At 43.1% G+C, this 26,507-nt stretch overlaps 1 protein-coding gene across 2 annotated transcripts in view; it reads right to left on the bottom strand.

Annotated features, from left to right (window-relative positions):
- Nucleotides 1–26,507, bottom strand: part of LOC140464870 (coagulation factor XIII A chain-like) — a 113,245-nt gene that overhangs the window by 25,905 nt on the left and 60,833 nt on the right. For both annotated transcript variants that reach the window (XM_072560434.1, XM_072560433.1), the window contains exons 7-11: nucleotides 23,098–23,272; nucleotides 20,204–20,342; nucleotides 16,304–16,407; nucleotides 11,277–11,365; nucleotides 9,285–9,438 (exon numbers count right to left, since the gene is read on the bottom strand). In XM_072560434.1, coding sequence (XP_072416535.1) covers nucleotides 9,285–9,438; nucleotides 11,277–11,365; nucleotides 16,304–16,407; nucleotides 20,204–20,342; nucleotides 23,098–23,272 — 661 coding nt within the window. The remainder of the gene's footprint in view (nucleotides 1–9,284; nucleotides 9,439–11,276; nucleotides 11,366–16,303; nucleotides 16,408–20,203; nucleotides 20,343–23,097; nucleotides 23,273–26,507) is intronic.

Here is a 26,507-nt window from a genome sequence, read left to right as displayed (position 1 = left end):
TCCATGTCCCATTTACAATATTTTCATGCTGTTGCTGTGCTTGCAGCTCTGCAGGACAATGGCTTGTTAACCATCGGAAAAATCTGCATGAAGCCTTCTTCCCACACCTCTATGCAAACATTGATCTGCCAGACGTTCATAACCAATCTCAGTGAAATTAAATATTCGATGGCTGTAACTTCCAAGGCAGCACAAATGTTGGATACAATAAGCTTTAATGCAGATTTGACTTTGCCAGGTGTATGCAAAAATCAGCAGCATCCTTTTATTACTGATTTAAAAACCCGTGACCTTAATTGTCACAGACATTCCGCTGCCACACTACTGTAATTTTGCTCTCAGCGCTGAGGATAAAAGAGCGTTTTTTTCCAGTCGTATGAGAAACAAACAATTGTTCACTGCATCTACACTTCTCCATAGACATATGCTTAGACAAAGGCTTTTATACTCCAACACTGAAATTTAGAAGAATGGGGGGGGGGGGGGGGGGGATCTCATAGAAACATATAAAATCCTGATGGGACTGGACAGGCTAGATGCGGGAAGAATGTTCCCGATGTTGGGAATTTCCAGAACTGGGTCACAGCCATTCAGGACTGAAATGAGGATGTACTTCTTTACTCAGAGTTGTGAACCTCTGGAATTCTCTCCCACAAGAAGCTGTTGGGGCCAGTTCGAAAGATATATTCAAGACGGAGCTGGAGGTATCCCTTGTGGTTAAAGGAATCAAAGGGATATGGGGAGAGGGTGGGAATGGGATACTGAGATTGCATGATCAGCCATGGTCATATTGAATGGTGGTGCAGGATCAAAGGGCCAAATGGCCTACTCCTGCACTTATTTTGTGTATTTCTGTGTATTACAGAGTGTTCGCATTCCAAAATATTTCTTTGGTCATAAAACACTTTTGAGATGAACACTTCAGCACAACATGTGCGCGTGAATCTGGAGGGGTGCAAGCAATTAATTGTAGATTTCTTTAAGCAAGCAGTTCTGCTTACTGAGGCACACAGATTATGAACCAGAAGTGCCAGTTAGAATTGTTTATTTTTTACTGAATGAAGTAAAGAAAACAAAGTAAGGGGAAGGAATAAAAGATGGAATCCAAAAAGAGAGCGAATTAAAGAAACAAAAATGAAAAGTTAAAAAGCGTTATTACCAATTATTTACAATTTAAGCCAATGAGACTCCACAATTGCAAATGTTCATAATCAATCCCAGACAGGTCATTTGGTAGTAATTAAGACTTGTTATGCCATTAAAAATTTATGCTGATACACCACAGCAGTTATAGCATGAGAAGCCTACACTGATACATTAGGGCAATATTGAGTGGGCGCAACATGATTAGAGTACTGCCTTTTGAATGTTACATTAAACTGAGACCACTTCTCCCTGTGCAGGTAGATGTAAAAGACCCCATAGCTCTATTGCAAAGAAGGGGAGGCGTATCTTGAGAGTCCTGGCCAATATCAGATTTGACTTTCTTTTTGTCTCCAAAAAAGAAGTACTGGAATGGGCAAGCTCTGAATTTATCTGGCAAGTTAGTGAATACCTATCACGCAAATACAACATCAAAATGTTCACTGTATTTCAATGCTGAGAGCTCTGCACTCTTGGAGAAAAGCTTAGCAGGAGTAGAGCTATTCAGCACTGACTTCCTGATATTAACCACACTGGTGGAAGCTGTTGACAAATTTGATCCTAAATAATGTTGCTATTCTTTCTACTGCAAAATCCAGATATTGTTTGTGTAGCACATTGAGTGCAGTATTCCTACAGGGGTACAGTGACAACAAAATGAGCAAATGTTTTGACAGGTCCAAATACAGCATAAAATATTTACGACCTCGAAGCAGCACAGAAATGGAAGAAGTTAATGTGCAATTTGCCTCCAACCGGATTTGTTCACCTGATGCAGCAATATGTAATGTTATGGGCGATAACATAAAAACTGGAACACTGGTAATGTGTATTGAGAACTGCAACGGACATTTTCCTACAATTCACCGATAAATAAATATTACATTCACAGGCACATCAGTGTCTGAGCCAACATTAATATACTTAGTTAGAAAGAGGCCCAAAGTAATAAGAGACCTTTAACTTCAGATCACCTGTTATGATATGGTGACAAGATCATGAGTATGTTTCTTAAAGGTAATACTGATCATGAGACATCCCATAACAGAAGTAACCAGGGAAGGAAGGACAGAAAGGCAGAAAGGATTTTCTTAACATAAGACCATAAGATATAGGAGTAGAATTAGGCCACTCAACCCACTGATCACAGCTTAAATGTTTCTTGACCCCATTCTCCTGTCTTCTTCCTGTAACCCTTGTTCCCCTTACTAATCTCTGTCTTAAATGCACTCAATAATTTGGCCTCCACAGCCCTCTGTGACAATGGGTTTCGCAGATTCATCACCCCTGCAGCTGAAGAAATTCTTCCTCATCTCAGTTCTCTTTACGCAGAGAGTAGTGAGTGCATGAAATGTGTTGCAATGGTGGTGGTGGAAGCAGAGTCATTAGGGACATTTAAGCGACTGCTTGACATGCACGTGGACAGCAGTGAGTTGAGGGATGTGTAGGTTAAGTTAATATATTTTACATTAGGATTAAACCTCAGTACAACATCGTGGGCCAAGGGCCTGTTCTGTGCTAAACCTTTCTATGTTCTATGTTTTAAAGGGTCATCCCATCACTCTGAGGCCCTCTGGTCCTGGTCTCTCCTACTGGCAAAAACATCTTCTCCATGTCCACTCTATCCAGGTCTCTCGGTATTCTATAAGTTTTCAATCAGATCCCCCTCATTCTACATCAGGTACAGACCCAGAGTTCTCAACCATGCCTCATATGATAAGCCCTTAATCCCCAGGATCATTCTTGTATATCTCCTCTGGACCCCCTCCAACACCAGCACATCCTTCCTTAGATACAGGACCAGTCTGACCAGAGCCTTATACAGCCTCAGCAGTATATCTGTTCTCTTGTATCTCAGCCCTCTCAAAATAAATGTTAACAATGCATTTGCCTTCCTAACTGCCAATTGAACCTAAAGAGAATCCTGAACTAGTCCTTCCAAAGTCAGATTTCTGAAGTCTTCCACTATTTAGAAAATAGTCCACACCTCTATTCCTCCTACTAAAGCATAAAGTCACACTCGCCCACATTATATTCCATCTGCCACTTCTTTGCCCACTCTCCTAGCCTGTCCAAGTCCTTCTGCAGTCGCCCCATCTCCTCAACAAACTTTGTGTCATCTTTAAAAAATACCCTCAGTTACTTTGTCCAGATCTTCGTTAATGTACAGCGTGAATAGGTGTGGTCTGAACACTGGCCCCTGCAAAAGTCCACGAGTCACGGGCTGCCATCCTGAAAAAGATCTCTTTATCCCTAATCTCTTTCTTCTGCCAATCAGCCAATCCTCTATCCAGGCTAATACCTTGTCCCTAACACAATAGGCTCATACCTTATTTAGCAGCCTCCTGTGCTGCACCTTGTCAAAGGCCTTCTGGAAATTCAAATAGACCACATCCACTGGCCCTGCTTTGTCTAAATTGCTCATGACCTCCTCAAATAATTCTAACAGATTTAAAACATAGAATAATACAGTGCAGTATAGGCCCTTCGGCCCTCAATGTTGCACCACCCTGTGAAACCAACCTGAAGCCCAACTAACCTAAGATTCAGTGATGACCTCAAAACCAGAGGCCTTCCAGTTTGAAAGCAGCAGCAAGTTGCGATGTCAGGTAAGTGAGGGAGGTGACAATTCAAAATGGAGACATCCTACACCCGCCTTTTCTTTCTATTTTTTAATAAGTGGCTTTTGCGCCTGGTGACCACAGTTTATGGGATGGTGCTGGGGGTGAGAGAGGGGTTCTTCTAGTGGTGCAAGGAGCTTCGGAGGCTGAGGGGTGACCTTATAGACGTTTATAAAATCATGAGGGGCATGGATAGGATAAATAGACAAAGTCTTTCCCCTGAGGTGGGGGAGTCCAGAACTAGAGGACATGGGTCTCGGGTGAGGGGGGAAAGATATAAAAGATACCTAAGGAGCAACTTGTTCACGCAGAGGGTGGTGCGTGTATGGAATGAGCTGCTAGATGATGTGGTGGAGGCTGGTACAATTGCAACATTTAAAAGGCATCTGGGTGGGTATATGAATAGGAAGGGTTTGGAGGGATATGGGCTGGGTGCTGGCAGGTGGGACTAGATTAGATTAGAATATCTGGTTGGCATGGACAAGTTGGACCGAAGGGTTTGTTTCCATGCTGTAGATCTCTATGACTCTATGTGAGGCAGGCATGGAGAGTCTGTTACCAGGAAGATACCCCCCAGGCAGCTAAACAGTGAGGCCCTGGATGGCTGACAGAAAAGTAATAATTGGCCTCCTTTAGCTGGTCATTATAGGCTCTTAACGAGTTGGGTTAGCTGGCCAACTGCATGGAGTAGTAGCCCTGGGATAGCACTTCCTGTCTCCATCTCCCACCCAAGCCAGCAGTAACAAATCAAACCTTGAGAAAATGTGCACAGGTGAGGATGGCTCTGATCTGCGTCTGAACCTCCGTTAGTGAAGAAAAAGGTACAAAGTGCGTTGCCCCTGTTTGAACAAATAACAACCTCCTGACACCCCATATCTCTCAGCTCAGTGACTGGACACTGGCTGCTGGTTCATCACAGCCCTGATATCAAACATCTCGTCCAACATGTCCACATTCCTTTTGTGGTTTCACCCCTCAGTTTTATCTGCAGCCTCCTCCAGCCATACAGCCTCCAAGAACAGTGCATGCCCCAAACTCTGGTCTTGCAAGAATCCCACACATCCTTTATCACCAGCCTTTGGCAGCTATGCTGCTCCCGCCATATAGGTCCTTCACTCTAAATTCACTTCATGAACCTTTCCATTTCTCTCTTATTGGTAGGATCTCCCTTTAAACCAACCAACAGTTCTTTTGGCTCAGAGTAATAATCTGCTCCCATGAGGTGTTCTGGGACATACTGCTGTGTAAAATGTGATATAAAAATGCAAGCTGTTGTTGTTTCGTTCCTGCCTCTTCTTGGCTCATCAGGAAATTTGAGAAGGAATGGGTAAGTCACCTCCTCAGCTCCCTTCTGGGCTTGCTGCTCCTTGGCAGGAGGGTTTCCTGTCAGTTCTTCACCAGGCAACTGTCTCGCTAAAAGAATGAGCTCCAGTAGTGTCACAGTCTGCATGATGTAACCAGGCTGGGATCTGTACATTAACCTGCAGCTGCCAAAAGCAGGGCTGTGCATGAGCAGGACTGGAAAAGGTATGTACCACACTGACGACAATTTAACCTCTTCCACAAACCATTCCTGTTGGGTGCAGAGAATTAAAACAGGATGCTTCACTCACAGGCATCGGAGTACGGCACAATCTCAACCTTCACTTCAACGTCAGCTATAGTCAGCCATGAGTTAGATTTGCAGGATAATTATAGCACAGAAGGAGGCCATTTGTCCATCGGGTCTATGCCCGCGGTTTGCAAGAATGACTCTGCTAGTCCCGTCCCCTGCCCTTCCCTCGTTGCTTTGCAACATTTCTCCCCATCAGGTATTTATCCAATTCCCTTTTGAAAACCAACTACTGAATCTGCCTTCATCGCAAACTCAGACATCCCCAGGTCTAACCACTCACCGCACAATGTAATTGCTCCTCATGCCTTTTGACCAGTGATTTGATTTCATTGTCCTCTGGTTCTCAACCCTTCAGCCAATGCAAACAGCCTCTCCCTACTGCTCTGTCTAGCTCTCTCAGGAATTTGAATAACTCTACCAAATGTCTTCAGCCTCAGCATTTCCAACCTATCAGAGATTGAAGCCTATGACATCCATTGCTCCCAGTCCATTGCTGTGTAACCTGCTCCCCAATGAAGATGACTGATGATTATGTGCCTCTCGCTGTGGAGTCCTCCCGGATTTGGAAGATATCCCTGTCTGGACGACAGCTCCAAAGCAGCACAGGTCAATGATAAGGCAACAAGATTGGGTCCCCAGTCCTCTGGACCCCACACATGGCGTGAGTGACCATCTACTGGGAGAATGAGATTGGGTTTCTGTCAGTCTGACCTTTGGCCATTTAGTGAAGCCTCATGTGATACCACTGATTTCATCGCTGCTTGGTCAATGGTAACATGGACCTTAATGGCTGCTTTCACAGATGAAGAGGGCGATCTCAGGAAGTGGAGGATAGGTGATGAGTGCAGGATTTAGACACTCACAGTCAGTGCATCTCCAGATGTTTTATGAAAATAGCTGATGGTTTCTGTTGTTTGGAAATGATAGATGCGTGCTCCTGAGTGTGTACTCACCTGGAGTAATTGTGCGGAAAGAGTCAATTCTCAAACTTGTGGCTGAAAAATGTCAGTCTGAAACTAAAAAGGTGGTTTTGTTCTTTTATATATCAATGGCCTCAATATCAACCCTGGCTCCCCCCAAACCTATTAATGGATGGGAGTGAAATAGGAGGAGTACAGGTTTTGCTTTAAAGAACCCCAAAACACTTTGCACATGTCTGCTGCCTTTTGATGGAGATGGACACTGTGACATTCAAATGTCCTGCTGTGGAGAGGTTTGCTAACTTAGCTTACATATTAAATTGGATTCCTCCAATATGTTTGGGAGCCCAGTTTAAAGTTCACTGTTACTTTGTGGTCTTTCCCAGGAGCTTGGGAGAAAAAAAGTGGGAGAGCTTTAACACAAAGATCAGTCTCTGAGGTATGCCATGGCATTGCTATGATGTCTGGAGTCACATATTCACCAAGAAGGCGGACCTTATACAGTCCAGAGCATGTTGCTCTGTAGTCTTACCAATGCGCACAATGTAATAATAAACATTGTTTAACAGTAGCCTAGAAGTCTGACCTGACCTTGACTGAACAGCCCAGTTAGAACATGATCCAACATGGAGGCAGTGATGGAGACAGTAGTCTAAGAGGGACACTGTCCCTGTCAGATGAATGTAAATAAGATGGCAAGATTGAGCAACCACAAGACAAGGTTAAATTCTGAGACAAGAAGATCTCCTGAAAATTTCCTGAGTACAATGGACTCGTCAGTGAGGTGAAGCTAGTGAAGACTTCCATGAAGTGAAGTGAGGAATACTCCAAAATGGCAGCATTCCTGCCTTAGCTCAGAAATCCCGATGTGGCCTCCTCTATATTGGGGAGACGGGCCGCCTACCTGCGGAACGTTTCAGAGAACACCTCTGGGACACCCGGACCAACCAACCCAACCACCCCGTGGCTCAACACTTCTACTCCCCCTCCCACTCCACTAAGGACATGCAGGTCCTTGGACTTCTCCATCACCAGACCATAGCAACACGACAGTTGGAGGAAGAGTGCCTCATCTTCCGCCTAGGAACCTTCCAACCACAAGGGATGAACTCAGATTTCTCCAGTTTCCTCATTTCCCCTCCCCCCACCTTGTCTCAGTCAAAACCCTCGAACTCAGCACCGCCTTCCTAACCTGCAATCTTCTTCCTGACCTCTCAGCCCCCACCCCGACTCCGGCCTATCACCCTCACCTTGACCTCCTTCCACCTATCGCATTTTCAATGCCCCTCCCCCAAGTCCCTCCTCCCTACCTTTTATCTTAGCCTGCTGGATACACTTTCCTCATTCCTGAAGAAGGGCTCATGCCCGAAACGTCGATTCTCTTGCTCCTTGGATGCTGCCTGACCTGCTGCGCTTTTCCAGCGACATATTTTCAGCTTAGCTCAGCAATCCCTGACCTTTCTGAGGCCCTTCTCTGCTGATGACGGACTGACACAAACTTTGATGAGAGCTGTGAAAGGTCCAGCCCTAATCACAGGCCTCGCTATCTCCCCTATCCTTGAGAACACAGCTCACCCTCCCCTTCCTATTTCTGGGGTATGTCCCAAAGGGGCCCCACTGAAACAGCAACTGCTCCAGGTCAGCACTTTCTTATACACAAACAACCTCAAAGCTGAAGAGATCCTTATCAGGCAAAATGTTGATGAATCCTCAGCAGAATTCCAGTCAATCCTTGTTTCAGTCCCGATAATCTCTTTATTGAATGCGCTGGTCTAACCAAAGATCCCAACAGTACATCTCAGTACATTACACTGAAACTTTACAGAATATCATCATGGAAGACATAGCACCAAAGGTGAGCTTATCACTTGTTACAGTAAGTTCAAATTTAGGATCTGGGAGGCTGCAGCCTTTCACTTAAAAATCACTTTGGTGCAACATTTGCCAACAATGATAAAGTTTAGGAAAGACACTTTTTGAAGTTACAGGATCAGAACAAACCCTTTATGAGTTGGAAAGCACATGCCCAATTCAACCTTTTACAGTGGTTACCAGACATTCCTGTCCAAGCCAAGGTGATAGCAAAATCCATTCTGTGAGGAATGGCCATGCCCAGATGATATTGCTGTTCTTAGTCAGACCCTCAATAATAGTGACACCATGTCCATCAAACTGTATCACATTTCAGTCACATCTTCATGATGAAGCAGAGTAACAGCACAGCAGGAAAGAAAAGGATACACTCTGGTTCCCACTATTTGGTGGGGTGCCATGTCCCAGAGGTCCCTCCTCATTCCAAATCTTTCCCCACCTCAATCCTCCCCCTCACCCCTGTCCCAACCTCTCCCCCTTTCCCCATCTCAATCCTCCTCTTCACCCCTGTCCTAATCTCTCCCCTTTCCCCATCTCAATCTTCCCCCTCACCCCCGTCCCAATCGCTCCCTTTTCCTCAATCTCAATCCTCTCTCTAACCCTTGTCCCAATCACAAGCTTCTCTCCCCATCTCAATCCTGAGTGCCAACACTCCCTTCCTCTCCTCTCTTGACCACTGGGCTGTGTCCCCAAGGATCCTAAACTGCGGACTCCTGCCACGGGTGCCCCACTGCTGCCCACTTGCCGGGTGGGCAGTTTCTCACAACGTCAGCTGGGAAAGGGAATAGTGTAAGTTCCAATGATCGAGGTCCTGCTAACATCACAGAATCACAGGACTATAAAAGGGCACCAGTCATCCTGCTTTGCCTGTCCCAGTTCTATTACATAGTGCTAATTTCCCACAGATCCCCCATATCACTGTGCACCATTACTATCAAAATAACCATCAATGCCCTAATATGATCAATAAGAATCCTACTGCTCCAGCCTTGGCGATTTTGGCCTTCCCATCTCTGGTAAATATCAGAGTCAATGAATCAAAGTACTACCATTAAGAATTAGATTTCCATTTTTCATAAGATTTTAGACTACCTTAAAGATGTGGACCCTTACCCTCTTCATGTTTGTATTGATTGGTGATGTCTTTCCTGCTGTCAGATCCAATCTCCTTGGTAAGAACTAATTTTCCAACTTCATCGGTCTTCACGTCGCCCTTTATTAGGGAGCCATCCTTCTGTTTGTTCCAATAGACTATGTCACTGTTTACCTTCAAGCAGAAAATCAAAATTAACTCAAACTATGGTATATATTTTGCAATCTATTATTAGATCCACCAACAGGAAGTTATTTCATAGCCTGTAATCCCAGCAATTAGCTTATTGAATTATACTACATGTTCCTTTGGTCATTCATTACAAGCAGAACAAAAATTGCATTCAGCCTGCCCTAGCTTGACTACTTCTTGATATGATTCTGCACTTGGGCAGCAGGTGCTGAAGAATTCTGAGTGTTCTAACAACAATAAATTTAATATAATAATTTAGACTTGATGAAGGCATCAATTGATCACACACAGGGACTGATGTTTTGCAAACAGAAAGGAATATGCTTAGTCTTGCACTATTTTCGAATTCTCCAGGAACCTGAGGAGTCAGTTGTTCATTCTTGCTTTCACCATGGCAACACTTTGGCCAATCATAGTCAACCTGCTAACCAATCAACACACTTGTTGCCGGATATATAAATTATTGTGCTCATCTGAAATGTGGCATTCTTGCCTTTGCCCTGATGAGTACAGGACCAGAAGCTTAATCAACCTTTAAATTACTTTTATATGCTTTTGATGTGGAGGAAGCAAGCTCCAATGGGCTAACTTCGCTCATTCCGAGCAGTCCCTTGGCTGTGTCACTGCATTATATAAACTTACAGATGCAAAACAGTCAAACAATTTCACATCACAACTGCTGCTGCTCCCATTGCTTTACTGACCAGGTCCTGATCATGTTTCAAATACCATTTGAGGTATCCTCAAGGTACATCTTCACTCTCCTTAGCTGCCCCTTTATTAACATTATTTTGCCTGGTATCATGATCTCATTTGTTATTTAATCGCTCCTATCTTCCACCTTATCCTTTTGTTCTTACTGTTCAATTCCCACCTCTGAACTTGCTTAAAGTCTGTTATATCTAGAAGCTTTGCCAGTTCTGATGAAAGTTCACCAACCTGAACCAGTAACTTGGACACTGTTGAGTATCTCCTGCATTTTCTGTTTCCATTGCCAGTATCTACGGTAATTTGTTTCAGGAAGGCCAAAAGGGTTGACAAGAAATACAAGCGAACGTCCAAGCATGAAGCATTAGCAGGGGGTGGGGGAATTAGTGGGATATGGCAATAGTCACAGCTCTGAAAAGGAAGGTTTGTTTTTTTAATTGAAGAAAGAAAGAGACAGAGAGTGGAAGAAATAGAGAACACATTCAAATTAGCAAGCACAGCTGATGATGTAGTACTGGACTAATAATCCATTGCACTGGGCTAATGTTTTAGGGAGGCAAAAGTGAGGACTGCAGACGCTGGAAACCAGAGTTTAGATCAGTGTGGTGCTAGAAAAGCACAGCAGGTCAGGCAGCATCCGAGGAGCAGGAAAATCGACATTTCGGGCACAAGCCCTTCATCAGGAATGTTTTAGGGATAGGAGTTCAAATCTCATTGTGGCTGATGGTGAAATCTGAATACAATAAAAAAATCTGGAATGAAAAGGCTAGACTAATGGCTACCAAGTAACCATGGCTGATTTCCGTAAAAACCCATTTGGGAAGGAAATCTGCCAAACTTACCCACAGTCTGGCTTACATGTGACTCCAGGCACACAGAAATTTGGTTGACTCATAACTGCCCTTTGGGCGATAAACGCTGCCCTAGCTAGCGTGGCTTATACTCCATGAACAAATGTTTCGAAAGAAAACATTGTCTTGAATGGGGAACAGAATTCACATCTCTGCATCATGTCATAAAGTAAATCTTCAGTAATAAAACGGTTCTGCTGGGACTTGTTTATTGCTATAAAAGTCCTGAGGACTGCTACATACTGCCAAGTTGCTACATACCTCCGCATAAATGAAAGGAGCATCGTATGGCAAGTAAACATGTCCATGCTTTATGGCATTAACAGAAGCTGGTCCACACCTAAACATGCCTAAGGAAAGGAAAATAAATTATCAAAACATCACACAACTTACTGGAGAGAAGAAATAGAAAAAGTTGCAATGTGACATCAACTAAACTTGGAGTAAAGGAGGTTTAGTAGACTCTTGATCTATGTGCACCAGAGGTTCACTCGAATGATCCCTGGTACGGAGGGATTGTTCTATGAACAAAGACTAAACAGGCAGGGAATCTACTCACTGGAATTTAGAAGAATGAGAGGTGATCTCATTGAAACATTTCGGATTCTAAAGGGGCTTGACATGTTAATTGCAGAGAGGATGTTTCTCCTCATGGGAGAGTCTAGGACCAGAGGGCATTTGTCTTAGAGTAAAGAGGAGCCAACTTAAGACTGAGATGAGGAGGAATTTCTTCTCTCAGAGGATTGAGTGTGTTCGGAACTCCTTGCCATGCAGAGCTACGGGGACAGAGTCCTTGTGTATGTTTTACCATTGCGATAGATAGATTCTTGATCATGAGAGGAATCATGGGTTATCAGGAAAGTGGACGTGAGGAGTGTCAGACTGAATGATGCAACAGGCTCGAGGGGCCAAATGGCCTTCTCTCATTCCTATTTCTTATGGCTTCATGAGCAGGTTTGGGTGAGGTAGACAAAGAAAAGCTCTTTCCATTAGCCAATGGTATAAAGACCAGTGAGGGGCACAGATTTAAGATTTTGGAGAAGGGATGTGGGAGGATGTGAGGAAGTGCTTCGTTTATGCAGTGAATGGAATGAAATAGATCTGGATTTGTTGCCTACAAGGGTGATGGAAGCAGAGACGATGACAATTTTAAAAGGCAATTGAAGGAAATAAACTCCAGGGTCAGACCATGGGAATGAAACTGATTAGATTGTTCTAAAGAGAGCTGATTGAGATTTGATGGGCTGAATGGCTTCCACAATAACTCCGAAATATAACGCGGTCCAATATTAGAGATGGAAAACCAATCACATTAAGTCAGAATTAAATGCACACTCTCATAATAAAATATGCTATTTTCGAATATCCTGCTCTAAACCTTGCTATTTACAATAAGCTTAGCATTCAGATCATCACATATTGATGATATTCAGTTAAGCAAACACAAAACAGATGATCAGAAGAAGATAGACTACAGTTGTTCTACCAATGATTGTACTGTCATATAAATGTCAGCAGGCACCAGCGGCTTGGGGATGGACAATGTGGTGAAGGAGGTAATGAACCAGGAAGATCTTTGTTTCTGGAAAGAGTTGGAGTTGACGGAATGTATGGTACAGATTATTTAGGCCGCTAAGTTTATGATAGTCCGGTAGTCATTCTCTTGTGTAATGCAGTCAGTGTAGTCTGTGTCTGTGTGTGAGTGTGTGTAAAGTATACAGTAACATTAATAAGTCTGTGACATGACAGCCTTGCAAACAGTACTGCAAATAAACATCAAGACCCCTGGCTCACAAATCTATAGCAAATGTTTAAAGGACTAACATACAGAAAACAAATCGGAATGATAAAAGATGGCTTTATCTATGAGTGCAATCACCAACATTAAAAAGGAATTGTCACCGTTCTGTACACAAATAATTGTGATATATGAATTTCAAACACAACCCTCGGTTTAACACTATGTCAGGGCATTAACAACCTAGGGGAAGGAACGGGGTACAAAAAATTGTTGTGTTCCTGAACTAGTAGCTCAGGACTCAGTTAACAATCTGCAGACATGATTTTAAAATCTCACTCTCGACAGCTGAGGAACTTAAATTCAATCAATTAAATAAATCTGGAGTTTTGTAGCCAGCAACATAAGTGGTGACTATGAAACGGTGAGTTGTCATAAATACCCAAATGGTCCATGCTTTTCCTTTTGGGGAACATATCAGGCAATTTTTCTCCAGTCTAGTCTAGATGTGACTTCTGACCCACAGTGTGATCCTCTGAAACAGCTCATCAAGCCACTCAGTTGGATTCAAGACAGTTCACTACCACGTTCCCAGAGGGAACGAAAGGTAAGCAATAAATTCTGGCCTTTCCAATAACACCCGTGCTCTGTGAATTTCAGGAAAAAATACAATAAATGAGGAGACTGGCGGAAAAGGAACAGAAAGCTACTAAAAGGATTGCCCAGTTATTCAATCCAAAAAACTGGGAGGGTTTTGGCAATTTTTGCTCATGCCATTTCCCCTTAAACATCTCCGTAGAACATTTTTAAAAATAAAGCAGTGATAAATTATTACAATGAATATAGGAAATAATGAATTTGGCTTAACAGTTGACTGATATTTCTCCAAAATGATTCAGGGCATCATCTTTTATACCTTGCCCTTTTCCGAAATCAATGTCCTGGTTCTTTCCCAATCTTTTCTCTTTTTTCCAGCCTTACCAAAATCCATTTACTCTTTCATCTTTGCTTCTGTTGCAAAATGCACACCTGAAACAGCCCAATCTTTCTTCCTTGCAGAGGTGCTGAATAATCTGCTCTATTTTTGACCGCGTTTTCTCTTTTCATTTCTGATTTTTGGCACTTTCATTTCTTTTCATTTTTGTTACCAGCTGTTCCCTTTGCTTGATGCCAATGAATTCCATGCAAGCAGCCATGTAACCAGCACTTGTGTTTGATTGGGGGCAGCTTTGGTAGGTCAACTTCATGTCATGGGAACTCTGTGTGCTGCGAAGACCCTTTGAGGGGCGCACTCAGCACGTTGTTGCTCCTTGTAGGCCCATCCAGGGTAGCAAGGCCTTAGGGGGGTGTTGCCAATCAGACCCTAGTCCATAAGGTCCTCAGAGGCATAACAGGCAAGAGGAAGATTTTGCCACTTCGCTGTCTGCGAAGGCAGAGGATGATGGGAGGGTGGCTCAGTGGTTAGCACTGCTGCCTCACAACATCAGGGACCTGGTTTTGATTCTAGCCTCCTGTCCGTATGGAGTTTGCATGTTCTCCCAGTGTGTGTTTGCATTTCCTCCGGGTGCTCCGGTTTCCTCCCATGGTCCAAAGATGTGCTTGTTAGGTCAACTGGCCAATTTAAATTGTCCATGGTGTGCAGGCTAGGTGCATTAATCAGGAGTACATGTAGTGTAATGGGTTAGGGGGAATGAGTCTGGGTGGGTTACTCTTCGGAGGGTTGGTGTGGACTTGTTGGGCCAAATGGCCTGTTTCCACACTGTAGGGATTCTTTGATTCCAGGTGGTCCTGTTTAGCATGTCTCAACACAAACCAAAGTCTGACCACTAGCCTGTGCAGATACCACCCATAAAGAGCGCACCCCTGGGTCCCCACATTAAACAATGTCGAGTGCAAACATCAGCCAGGTCTGCTATTGATGGACAATGGGAAGTGGGTCAGAGCTGTGCACCTGGGAGTCTGTAATAATGATCTACACTTAAGCTTCAGACAAAAGCAGGAAAGTCTTTGACTATCTGTGTTGGGACAGAGGGCAGCAGCCTCTGAAACTCAGAAGTCATTTTCAAGATACCCTTCTGCTCACCCCCAAACAGGGAGGGGACTACCCAAAAGGTCATTGAATATGCCCTCCCGTTTTCTCCAGGAGTCATTACCACATTTGTGGTTGAAGAAACAAACCTTTAAATATTGCACCTGGAAATATTCAAATGTTCCTGGATAATCTCAAGTCGGGCTGTCCAGGAAGAAAAGCTGCAAGCCTATCATCTGAGCTATTACGACTCCAAACTGACATCACCGTCCTCAGTCAGTCCCTCAGTAAGGGTGTCAGCATGTCCATCAAACTGTATCACTTTTTCAGTCACATCCCCACAATGTGGCAGAGTAGCAGCAGAGAAGGAAACACTCAGTGACCCATTATTTGCTAGGACACCCTGCCCTATCTGCCCAAAATCTGTGCATCGAGATTTAACGTATCCAGTCACATGATGACCCACAGATGAAACCCATGAACCTGAGCAGGCATCAGTCTTGAGTTGAGGGACAGTCACTGACCGTGTTTGAATTAAAACAATGTCAACATTCTGGGTTAATAGAGAAAACTGTGGAGACAATATTTCCTCAGAGAAACAAGAGGGGAACCAATGCAAGGCGTTTTATGTGTAGCCTAATTCTATCCTAGTATATTCTGGATATTAGGATGTGGAGATTACTCCTTGACATCCAGGAGATATCTGGTTTCCTTGGCCTGGCATTTGTTGTTCTGGAATGATGCATACTCTAGTCCACTATGGAGGTTACTCCATCAGCTTGACCATATTTCTGGCTCCAGTGTAATCAGCCTACAAATGGGAGCTGGGCTGTTCAGTCACTTCCCACCCCAGCCTGAATCTACAGGCTCCATGGTTCCCTCCATTAATGACTAACTGGCAGGCTCCTGCATCCTCACTGGTAGCACAATGGGCTGAATTGGCTTATTCAGTGCTTTATGATTCTGTAATCCTGTGTTCAACAGATAAACAGCAGGAAGTGTAGCAAAGGCTGTCTTCCCTCAACCCCCAAATGCCATTGAGGGTCCAGTGATAGGAAACAGCCTGTGAGGTGATGTTACAACAGACAGAATCCCCAACCCAGATTCAGCAACAATGACAAGGCTGGGAGATTCAGATTGTCCAGATTTTACTAATGTGATGAGCACTCCATCCTCTTATATACATAAAAACCAAATTATTTTCATCACCGTTACTGGGTTTTAGATAGTCACTGTCAAAAAAACCCCAGAAAATTCAATGCTTGCCTACAAATTGTTGAATAAAATTAGATCTGTCTCTCCAATGTCCTCCGTTCTCCCTTGAGGACATGTTAGAAGCAATAACCATTACAGTGATGCCCAAATTGTCATGAAGTGCCACAGGTATATGTTTGTGTTTCATATTTCTCAAGGATATGGGTCTCTCACAGTTCACTAGGAATCAGGGTTAGGTATGTTTTTACTGTAGATATCAACATCAGAAAGACATAGTTCAAGAGACAAAATCCTGTAGTGACCCACCTTCACTTGTTTCCTGAGGTGTTGCATCTATTACTTGCCATCCACCATATTCTGGCGGTAGATCAATTCTGGCCATCCAACATTCATTCCAGCAGTGGTAGTTCCTAGTTATGGTGACCAACAAGACAACAACATTGGTAAACTTCGCAAGTGTAAATTATAATGTAGAAACCAAATGTGGGTGTTTTCCTGCTATTTTCTGCCACCTTAATATTTGAAAGCAGAATTGGAAAGGAATGGTCAAATCGCGTCTTACAGCATCTTGTTCAGAACTGTTCAAAGTCACAGTCTGAAAATTACAAATGTGACAATTTTACTGAGAGAAATGATGGGAAGTTTGCCAACAATGTCAACATGAAAACGAGTTGAGATCTGAAACATTTTCTTTCAACTCCAATATCCAGATTCAAAATGTGGCACACAGCTTGGAACAATATAAATACCGTCCAATTAAATCAATCCCATCTTTGTTTTCGATGACACAACTGTTGCATAATGTATACTACATTAGCTGGAGTGTTTTTTGAATATCTAAGTGTCCCTGTGTAGCCACGCTTTCAATTATTCAGAAATAAATTTGAGTAATCAATGTAAAATTTTAAATGATAAATGGTACAATGTACAACTGGGTAACAGAATACATTCAAATTTATCTTCCTCTTTCCAGATTATAAAGGCTTTGATGACAGCTACAGATTTCTTTTCTTGCCAGAATACCTCCCGAACCAAACTAGGAAAGGGGAAGGGTCATATCAAGTTCACAACCTGACCTGACACAAGACCATTCCCTCCGTGACTACCTGGTCAGGTCCACGCCCCCCTACAACCCACCCTCCCATCCTGGCACTTTCCCCTGCCACCACAGGAACTGTAAAACCTGCGCCCACACCTCCTCCCTCACCTCTATCCAAGGCCCTTAAGGAGCCTTCCACATCCATCAAAGTTTTACTTGCACATCCACTAATATCATTTATTGTATCTGTTGCTCCCGATGCGGTCTCCTCTACATTGGGGAGACTGTGCGCGTCCTAGCAGAGCGCTTTAGGGAACATCTCCGGGACACCCGCACCAATCAACCACACCGCCCCGTGGCCCAACATTTCAACTCCCCCTCCCACTCTGCCGAGGATATGGAGGTCCTGGGCCTCCTTCACCGCCGCACCCTCACCACCAGACGCCTGGAGGAAGAACGCCTCATCTTCCGCCTCGGAACACTTCAACCCCAGGGCATCAATGTGGACTTCAACAGTTTCCTCATTTCCCCTTCCCCCACCTCACCCCAGTTCCAAACTTCCAGCTCAGCACTGTCCCCATGACTTGTCCGGACTTGTCCTACCTGCCTATCTCCTTTTCCACCTATCCACTCCACCCTCTCCTCCCTGACCTATCACCTTCATCCCCTCCCCCACTCACCCATTGTACTCTATGCTACTTTCTTCCTACCCACACCCTCCTCTAGCTTATCTCTCCACGCTTCAGGCTCACTGCCTTTATTCCTAATGAAGGGCTTTTGCCCGAAACATCGATTTCTAAAGCTCCTTGGATGCTGCCTGAACTGCTGTGCTCTTCCAGCACCACTAATCCACAATCAAACCCATGCCCACTTTCCAGCCAGTTAAACTTCAACCCTATAGGATCAACATCAGCATTCATGCCAAACAGGCGATGCTTATTAGATGGCTGATCACAAATTACTCATACATTGTACCACAAACGTCACTATCTGAAATGTGTATCTAACTTGCATCACATCTCACTGGGTAGGTGGTGTGTTGCAGCCATAGTATGTGGGAGCTGTTGTCCTCCTGTGTGATCTTCAGCAACTACATCTGCAGTGAGAATTTACAGCTGAAGAAACTTCAGCGTTGCCTTGATGAGCTGGATTCTGAATTTCCGATACTTTGATACAACAGAATGAGTGTTACTGGACACTTTGTTCTAGAAGGACGACACACCCACATGGCGAGACCAAATGAAATTGGTGGTCAGGAACAGGAGGGTGGGACTGCAAGGAAAGCAGCAAAAGGGTCCTACAAAGTAGCAAGGAAGTAGCCTTCACCTTTGCCAAAGAGTTCAATGTTAATGCAGCTTGCGTGCATGAGAGTAGAACTCCAGGAAGAATGAACGAATGGACCACAGCAACATGCAGGAGCCAATTAATTTGGGTACGGAAAAGAAAAGTATCAGCAAGGTCCATTACATGTGGGAGATAAATACAGTTCCCTGTAGCTTGAGATCATGAGTCCCAGAAGTAGTATTGCCTGCCCAGTGCCAGGATTTATGATCGCTCCTCAGAGGAATTGGGAGTACACGAGGAAGGATGCAGTTGTCATGGTCCACGTGCGTACTAAAGACATAGCTAAGACTAGGACAGCAGTTCTGCCAATATAGTCTGAATACCTAGATGCTCAATTCAAAGACAAAACCTAGATTTCTAACTGAACCAGGAGCAAATTGGCACAGAGTAAATAAGATTGCAGTCGAAGGCATGGCTTAGTGATTAGTGTGAGAGAAATAGGTTTCAATTCATGAGGATTGGCACCAGTACAGGGGCAAGAGGAAACGGTTTTGGTCAGTCCTCATCTGAACTATGTTGGGATCCATGCTTGAATCATAAAACTAGGGCTGTATGGAGGGCTTTAAGCTAAATAGAGAGCAGGAGGGTTGTGTTCAAGGGAGATTTAGAAATTTAAGAAGAAAGTACAAGGCAATATTGCAGGGTAGCTAGATGGATAATGATAACCAATGAGACAGAAAGGACTAGAGCATAAAACATAACAGCGCATCAGCAAAGATCAGCATAGACCAAAAAGATAAAAAGGCAGAATTAAAAGCATTTTATTTGGATGCTCAGAGCATTTTTAACTAGATAGGTGAACTGAACTGAAATCCTCATGATTTCAGGAAATAAATTATTATGATATAATAATCTGTATGGTTACAAGGTGATCAGGACTGAGACCTAAACATTCAAGAGCTCTTGACATTTCCAAAAGATAAGAAGACAGAAAAGGAAGTGGATTAGCTCTGTTAGTAAAGGATGGTGAAACAGTGATGAGACATTATCTTAATTCAAAAGATTACAATGTGGAACCAGTTTGAGTGGAGGAGGGAAGAAACAAAAATACTAAATGTGAATAGTTTTTAGACTCCTTAACTTTAGCTATACTGTAAGATTATATATAAATCAAGCTAAAGTGGGTCCGTAGAAGAAAGATAGCACAATAATCATGTTCAGTTTCAGCCTTCATATGGATTGCACATATCAAAGTGGCAAAGGTAGCCTGGATGTTATGTTCATTGAGTATATTCAACACAGGAACAACTGTACATTCTGGAACCAACCAACCAACCAAAGACATGGCAATGTGTAGTGAGACGAGATTTATTAATTACTACATAGTAAAAGGTTATCTAGGTAAGCGCAATCATAACATTATACAATTTTACATTAAGTTTAAGACTGAGAAAACTGAGTCTAAAATGAGTGCCTTATACCGAAAAAGAAGTAATATTAAGGTTATGTAGACAGAGCTGACTGAAGCTGACTGGGAAAATAGAGTCAGAAGTAAGACAATAGTGGTGAGACATTTAAAAAGACCATCAACAAAGTTAGAGTCATCAGATCATCATAAATAGAAGCAAGAGCAGACCATTCAACAACATTGCCCCACTGTTTATGCCAGTCTTATGTCACCACAATTTGCAAGACATAATTATGTGTGTTTTCCAGAACCAGGGAATGCACAGACAATGGTGGAATTGAGATTAAGCAAGCAAAAAGAGTAGGTCAAATGATCTTTGTCTGATAGGAAAAGAACAGAAGTACTATATATAAGTGATGTTATTTCTGAATTTAACAGAATTAACGTGATAAAGTACACGGTTAATGGTTCTCACCAGATTGAATCCTTAGTCAAGTTTGTATCTTTCTTCCCATTTTCATCAAGAATGATATCAGTGGTTAAATTAGCATCATTGTCATGTGCTGAGGAGAAGTTTGTTATCACTCTTCCTGGTATCCCCAAGCAGCGAAGAACTGGTCCGAATGGAAAGAACATAATATGTTCAATTTTTACCAGAAGGAAATAGCCCTATCTGTGAATGAAAACTCTCTGACCTCTTAGCACTTTGATTATCTGATCAATACAACTCTAAATCAGGAACAGAATCAGGAATTTTGACGGTACTTGTGACAATGGTTGTGTCCCTACCTCAGAGCCAGGAGGCCAAGGTTCAAATCCCATCTGCTGCAGATACATGGAATAACATCTCTGAACAGGGTGATCAAAAATATCTAAGGTCATGAATTTAGAAAGAAGGAGTGGTGTAGAGGGGTCAACACTTTGCTCAGAGTCCAATGCCCCAGATTAATGGTCTGGGGAAATGGGTTCAAATTCACCATGGCAGCTGTCGAAATCCAAATCCAATATAACTCTGGAATTTAAAGGGCTCTTGTGGTATAATGGTAGTGTCCCTACTTCTAGAGAAGAGTTCAAGTTCCATGTACTCCAAAGGTGTGTCATGACATCTCTGAACAGGTTGATTAGAAATATCTATATCAAGAATTTAAAGAAATGCTATTTGCTCATCCCTATCAAAAGTGAATTTAGTCCAACTTACAATCTTTGTAACAATTCTGAGAATACATACCAAGTGCCCAGAGACAATTTCTAGTATGAATTTAATACCTTACCGTCAGCGCTGGGTGCATTACTATCCAGTTGAAGGGTACCTTTCCCCCCTTCACCCCAATCAATATGAACATGTAAAGGACCTCATCCAATCACGTCCCCCAGTGGCAGGTGGAAGGGCATGCCACGGGGAACACAACAAGGAGACCCTGTGGAGATCATTCTTCATTTCTGACAAGGTTGGAGAGTCCTCCATTCAAAGGCATCTTAGTTCCTGACTATGGAAACCAGCAACAGCAAGGGAAATGACTACTGACAGCCCTGTAGACAACACTCCTCCCCAGTAACTCCCAACCCCACCCTCACTTTCACCGCCATGTTCCACCAGCCCCCATCCCTCAACTGGGACCCAGTGATGATACCCAGCCTCGGTGGGAGGGGGAGGGTGGTGGTGGGGGGTGTGTGTGTGGGTGGAAACAATATACAGGCAGGAGCCACCATTCCCCATTGGCACTGCAAGATCTCTGGGTCACTGGTCCTGGACTAGCCCAAGTTTTTCCAAGTACATGATTGATATTTAATTTGGCAGGGCCTGGTCTGAAAGAGACAAAGCAGAGCACCTTTCCAGCCAGCAGATACAAACTTGTGGGCACCTCCATCAAATCCATTCTCTAGTATTGTCACTGTGCCCAATGTTGACCCTAATTTGTCTTTCCTGTACACTGATCAGATCCTGTAAGAGTAACGTGCTAGTGTATATCTTAAAGAGAACTTTACGTGCAGCCTATTTGCTCTCTGCACACTTTGTGCATAGCTTTACAGCAACTGGGAATTTAAACAGATTAGAGGGAACATTATCTGTGATCCAGGTCAGAGACCATGTAGTCTCACAGACCTATAGAACAGAATGTTTTTCTCATTACTCAGAACTGCCAAAGTAAAAACTATTTCCTGACATACTCCCTCCTGAATGTTTCCCAAGCTGATTTAGGATTAAATCACCAATCCTTCAGCATCAGGAAGCCAAATCCTGCAACTCTCTGCCTAACAGCACTCATGATAAGGTTTGATCATTCTCCCCACATCTCTTAGCCATGTGTCCTCCTAGCTATGGGAGGTGCTTTTTACACAGTGTCACACATTAACCCTTACAAAGCCAAATAGTACAACTGCATTTTAGTTGATGCATTGTTGCTATTGTGACTGTATTTGTGTTTGGGAGTGGAAGGACAGAGAGGCACTTCATGTGACTGCACAAGCTTGATACATTTGTGCAGATCGGAATAACCTCCCCCATGTTGGCTTTGGTGGAGGTTGTTAGGGGGCGGGGGGGGAGGGCGAGTGGCGGGAGCCCCACCCCCTGCCTCAGTGTAGACCACTTTGAAAAGGCTTGCAGATAGTCTTCCTGTTCAATGATTGATGCTCTCTTCAGGTCTTGTCCAGCCATTTCTCTGATATGCACCCAGTGACAGGCAGGGTAGTCACAATGTGGAAGGCCTGAAAAGCAGACCCTATTTAGGCAATCATTCAGATTTCATTTTGGAGAGTGGCTGTCTCTCCATCAAAGCCGGTCAGTGCCCGATTGTAGGGAGCCAACATTGGGAAGGGGTTGCGTTGCAAGTGTGAACCCCATATTGCCAAATAAATGCTCTCCTCCTGTGCAATCCCTAGCTCACAATACTGATCCCATCATCACTCACGTGGAGTCTGAATCCCTCAGTGATCTCCCAGAGGGCAGCATTGCTTCCTTGATAGTGTTAGTTGCAATGAGAGCTGTTGCACTCTGACTGATAGCCATTCACAGGGATGTGGTTTCTGCTGCCAGGGACCTTGATCCCAGCGGGGGGGGGGGCTTGCCACTTTAATTCAGCAGGCCTTATCGGAAGGGGGCAATGCAAGATTCTTGTCAACTCTCCATCCAATGGGAATAGACCTTGGCTGACCCCATTAAACGCCTGTGTGTGTGTGTGTGTGTGTGTGTGTGTGTGTGTGTGTGTGTGTGTGTACGCGCGTGCATATGCGTAACAGCGTGGGCTCAGAGAGACAGACAGACGGTGTGTGTATATATGCCAAAGCATACAAATACCTAGCTATGATTACATAAAATGCAGGCCTCAAACTATGTTCATATCCAACTTGGTAGGAGACAGAAGCTCTCACCTGTGTTCAGTACAGCAGCAAAGACCCAGCATTGTCCATAACAAACCGGCAGCCCCGTCTCGGCATACTGCTGTAAAATTTCTCTGCTGCTATTCCAGGCTGTGGGGGATATTCCATTTGTGTACTCCCCATCCCAGCATCCAACAAGGACACCACCATCATCTTTTGAATTTATCTGGATTGGGGGGGGGGGGGAAACATTGGTTGATCAAAGAGACTAGTTTATTTTTCACAGGATATCTTTAAATTAAATTACTGTAAAGACATTGTTCAGAAACAGTTTCAAAGTTATGTTCTCCAATTACTTATCACTTTGAAGTTTGCTTTTCAAATTGATGAAATCATATTATCAATGAAGTATTGTAACATTACCATGCTGTGGATTTGAAGATGGTAAACTAAGACATTGTGCAACACAAAAATCTGTATGATGCATGGTTATTTTAATTTTGGATGATTTAACATATGTTCATAACAATCATTTCAGATCCTCCCTGGTTTGAATTCACTTGAATGGATTTCCACAGGTTTTGATGTTCAGTTATAATCTCATTGTTGAAGCTCTGTGGATAATTGTGGATACAATGGTGCTGTGCAGCACTGTTCAAACACCCGCCATCATCAATCACAGTGGTTTCACAAGCTGAGATCTTAACAGTTGCATTTACTAAATTCTATCAACCAAAAACATTTCTCCCTAAAACTGGAATAGAACAAAACTGAACTCCCAAACATATTCTTGACAACTCCAATCAGGGAAATGCATGTTGTGTTCTTTATTTTGAACTCCCTCATTCTGCTGTTCTCATGTAAACTTAAAAATGGATGGTATTGTAGGTATTGTAGAAATAGTTTTATAGTGTACCCATGTTCATTTAAGTAAGGAGATCTGGGGAGCAAATTTCTGGTGATCTACCAGTCCACATCCTGGGCTCATCATATTCACAACTAAAAGGTGGGTGCTGCTTCAAGTGGGGGACAGAATTTGTTGCCTTGCCTTAACATGGCATGAATGAGTCCAATATCTTCTATGCTTGAGAAAAGAATTTATATCTGGTACCACAGCCATAACCCTATCACCTGGTCCCCTTTTAAATTTAGAATCCCTCCTCTTTCTCTATCCAAGGCCCTTTAGCAGTACATTTACTGAATGTCTGATTGACCATTTTTCTTGTGGGTCTCTAAACAGTAAGTGATGGCAAGTTATTCAACCACAGGAGCATCACAGTCAAATCCATTTCTGTGGTAACTCTCATGGACAAAGAGGGAGTAGTAGTGAATTTAAATTATGATTGCTTTTCCTCTCTTAAGCCTGAGACAGCAAGGTATTTTGTGACTTAGTCCTTTCTTTTTCAAGTATTATCTCTTACTGAGGAAGGCTGAAGGTTTGTCAGGTTCGAAATCTTTGAAATAAATCTAAACACTTTAAGATGAAATCAAAGATAGGGTTCATTAACAAAACTGACAAATGGCAGCAGAATTCCTTTGCTTGTCAATCTGTATAAACAAGAACTCAGGAAGTTAAGGAAAAAACAGGCTTAGAAAGGACATGGATTAAAATGACAAATGTTGGTTAATCCAGCGGTACTAAAATAAAAATCAATACATAAATTACGTCTCTGAGATTGTCTTCTCTTCAGTGAGCTAATGAGGTAGGTGAAGTAAAGCCCACACCAATGGATAGTTTTGTGATCCATATTGGTCCAACACTACTTCTTTCTCTCAAGCCATGTCACACCTCAGCTTACTTGAAGGGGTTGCTGTAGCTTAGTTGGCTGGACAGCTGTTCTCGGACACAGAATGATGATCAACTTTGCGAGGTCAATGCCCACAATGGCTGAGGTTATCCAGAAGGATTTGCCTTTTCAACCTCTTCTGTTGTCTAAGGTATGGTGGCTCTCAGATTAAACCACCTCAAAGTTGTCGTTCTAATGAGAAAGCAGCTCCATGATCTGGTAAGACTGCAGTGACTTTCCAGTCACTTGTGAAATGCTAATTTCTGAAAGAAATCAATCTTATTTGGATGAATTGATGGTAACTGCTTCCATTGCTACCCGAGGGAGTCTGATCCATTGATTGACCCTTCTCCCACTGAAAACTTGTTTCTGCAGATTACTTTGGAATTACTCCTCTTCAGGTTATGTCTCTGGTCCTGACATTCTGGACAAACAGAGATTGTTTGTCATGATCTGCATTATAAAGTCCTTTTATATCCCAGAAACTGAAATCGTATCACCTCCTGACCTTGTCTTTTAAGTGAAAATGTGCCCAATTTATGTAGCCACACCACACAGTCAAGTCCCTCCATCTCCAAAATCATTCTAGCTGCTGTCTGTGGTGTCCTGTTAAGAGCTGCAACACTCTTACTGTCATATACACATACTGTACACACACATACACTGGGGGGGGGGTTCATTTCACTCAACAATTTTTTCTGTCAAAAACAACCTGACCTCAACTTAAAACATAAACAGATTCGAAACAGGACCTCACACCCAAAGTGCATTTTCTAACCTGCGATGTCACCTCTTGTACATTGATAAAACCTTTAATTATCTAGGGACAAAGACTTGAAAGGAATCTGGGTTTTGCATTTTAATCAGCAGACTCTTCCTAAGTGATTAAAGGATTCAACAAGGGCAACTAGTTTTAAAATTGTTAACTTTTTGCCTATAAATACTGTGTCTTACACCTCTCTATCAAACCATACTTTAGGAGGAAACTGAGCTCCAAAAGCCTGCGGTTTCAAATAAGCCTGTTGGACTATAATCTGGTGTTGTGCGCTTTTTGACCTTGGCCACCCCAGTCCTACTCCAGCATCTCCACATCACTGTATTCTAAGTATGATTGTACCAATGATTTGCAAGGATTATCGCAGTTACCTGCTGCCAAACACAATTGTGATGGCTTCAGTTTATTGTCAAATAACATCCTCCAGTTGTCTTTTGATTCAACAAGTATGGATCCATGTAGCTTATAGTGCACAGGCTCTGTCAGACATTGCAGTATTTCTTACACAGAAAGTACATGTACATGAACTTTCAACTCAACAAAATGGTTCATTTCTCATTGCCATGCTCTGACCAGAGTTAACCTGTTCAGTTTAAAATTTAAACAAAGTCCGGGAGTTAAATGTCGAGAATGCAATGCTGGAAAAGCACAGCAGGTCAGGCAGCATCCGAAGAGCAGGAGAATTGATGTTTCGGGCATAAGCTCTTCACCACTCTCGACTCTGATCTCCAGGATTTGCAGTCCTCACTTTCTTCCGACAGTTAAATGTCAATTATCATAATGTGGTGCATTCTGCATGGCAATGCCTCTAACAATCAGAGTCCATTTGTCAACTCATTAGCACTCCCCCCGCCACCCCATCCCAACACAGTGTAAATATTGGCTTTCCCCTTGAATTG

The sequence above is a fragment of the Chiloscyllium punctatum genome, chromosome 41 (genome assembly GCF_047496795.1).
Source record: "Chiloscyllium punctatum isolate Juve2018m chromosome 41, sChiPun1.3, whole genome shotgun sequence".
Taxonomy (NCBI): Eukaryota; Metazoa; Chordata; class Chondrichthyes; order Orectolobiformes; family Hemiscylliidae; genus Chiloscyllium; species Chiloscyllium punctatum.
This window is presented reverse-complemented; position numbering and strand designations above follow the sequence as displayed.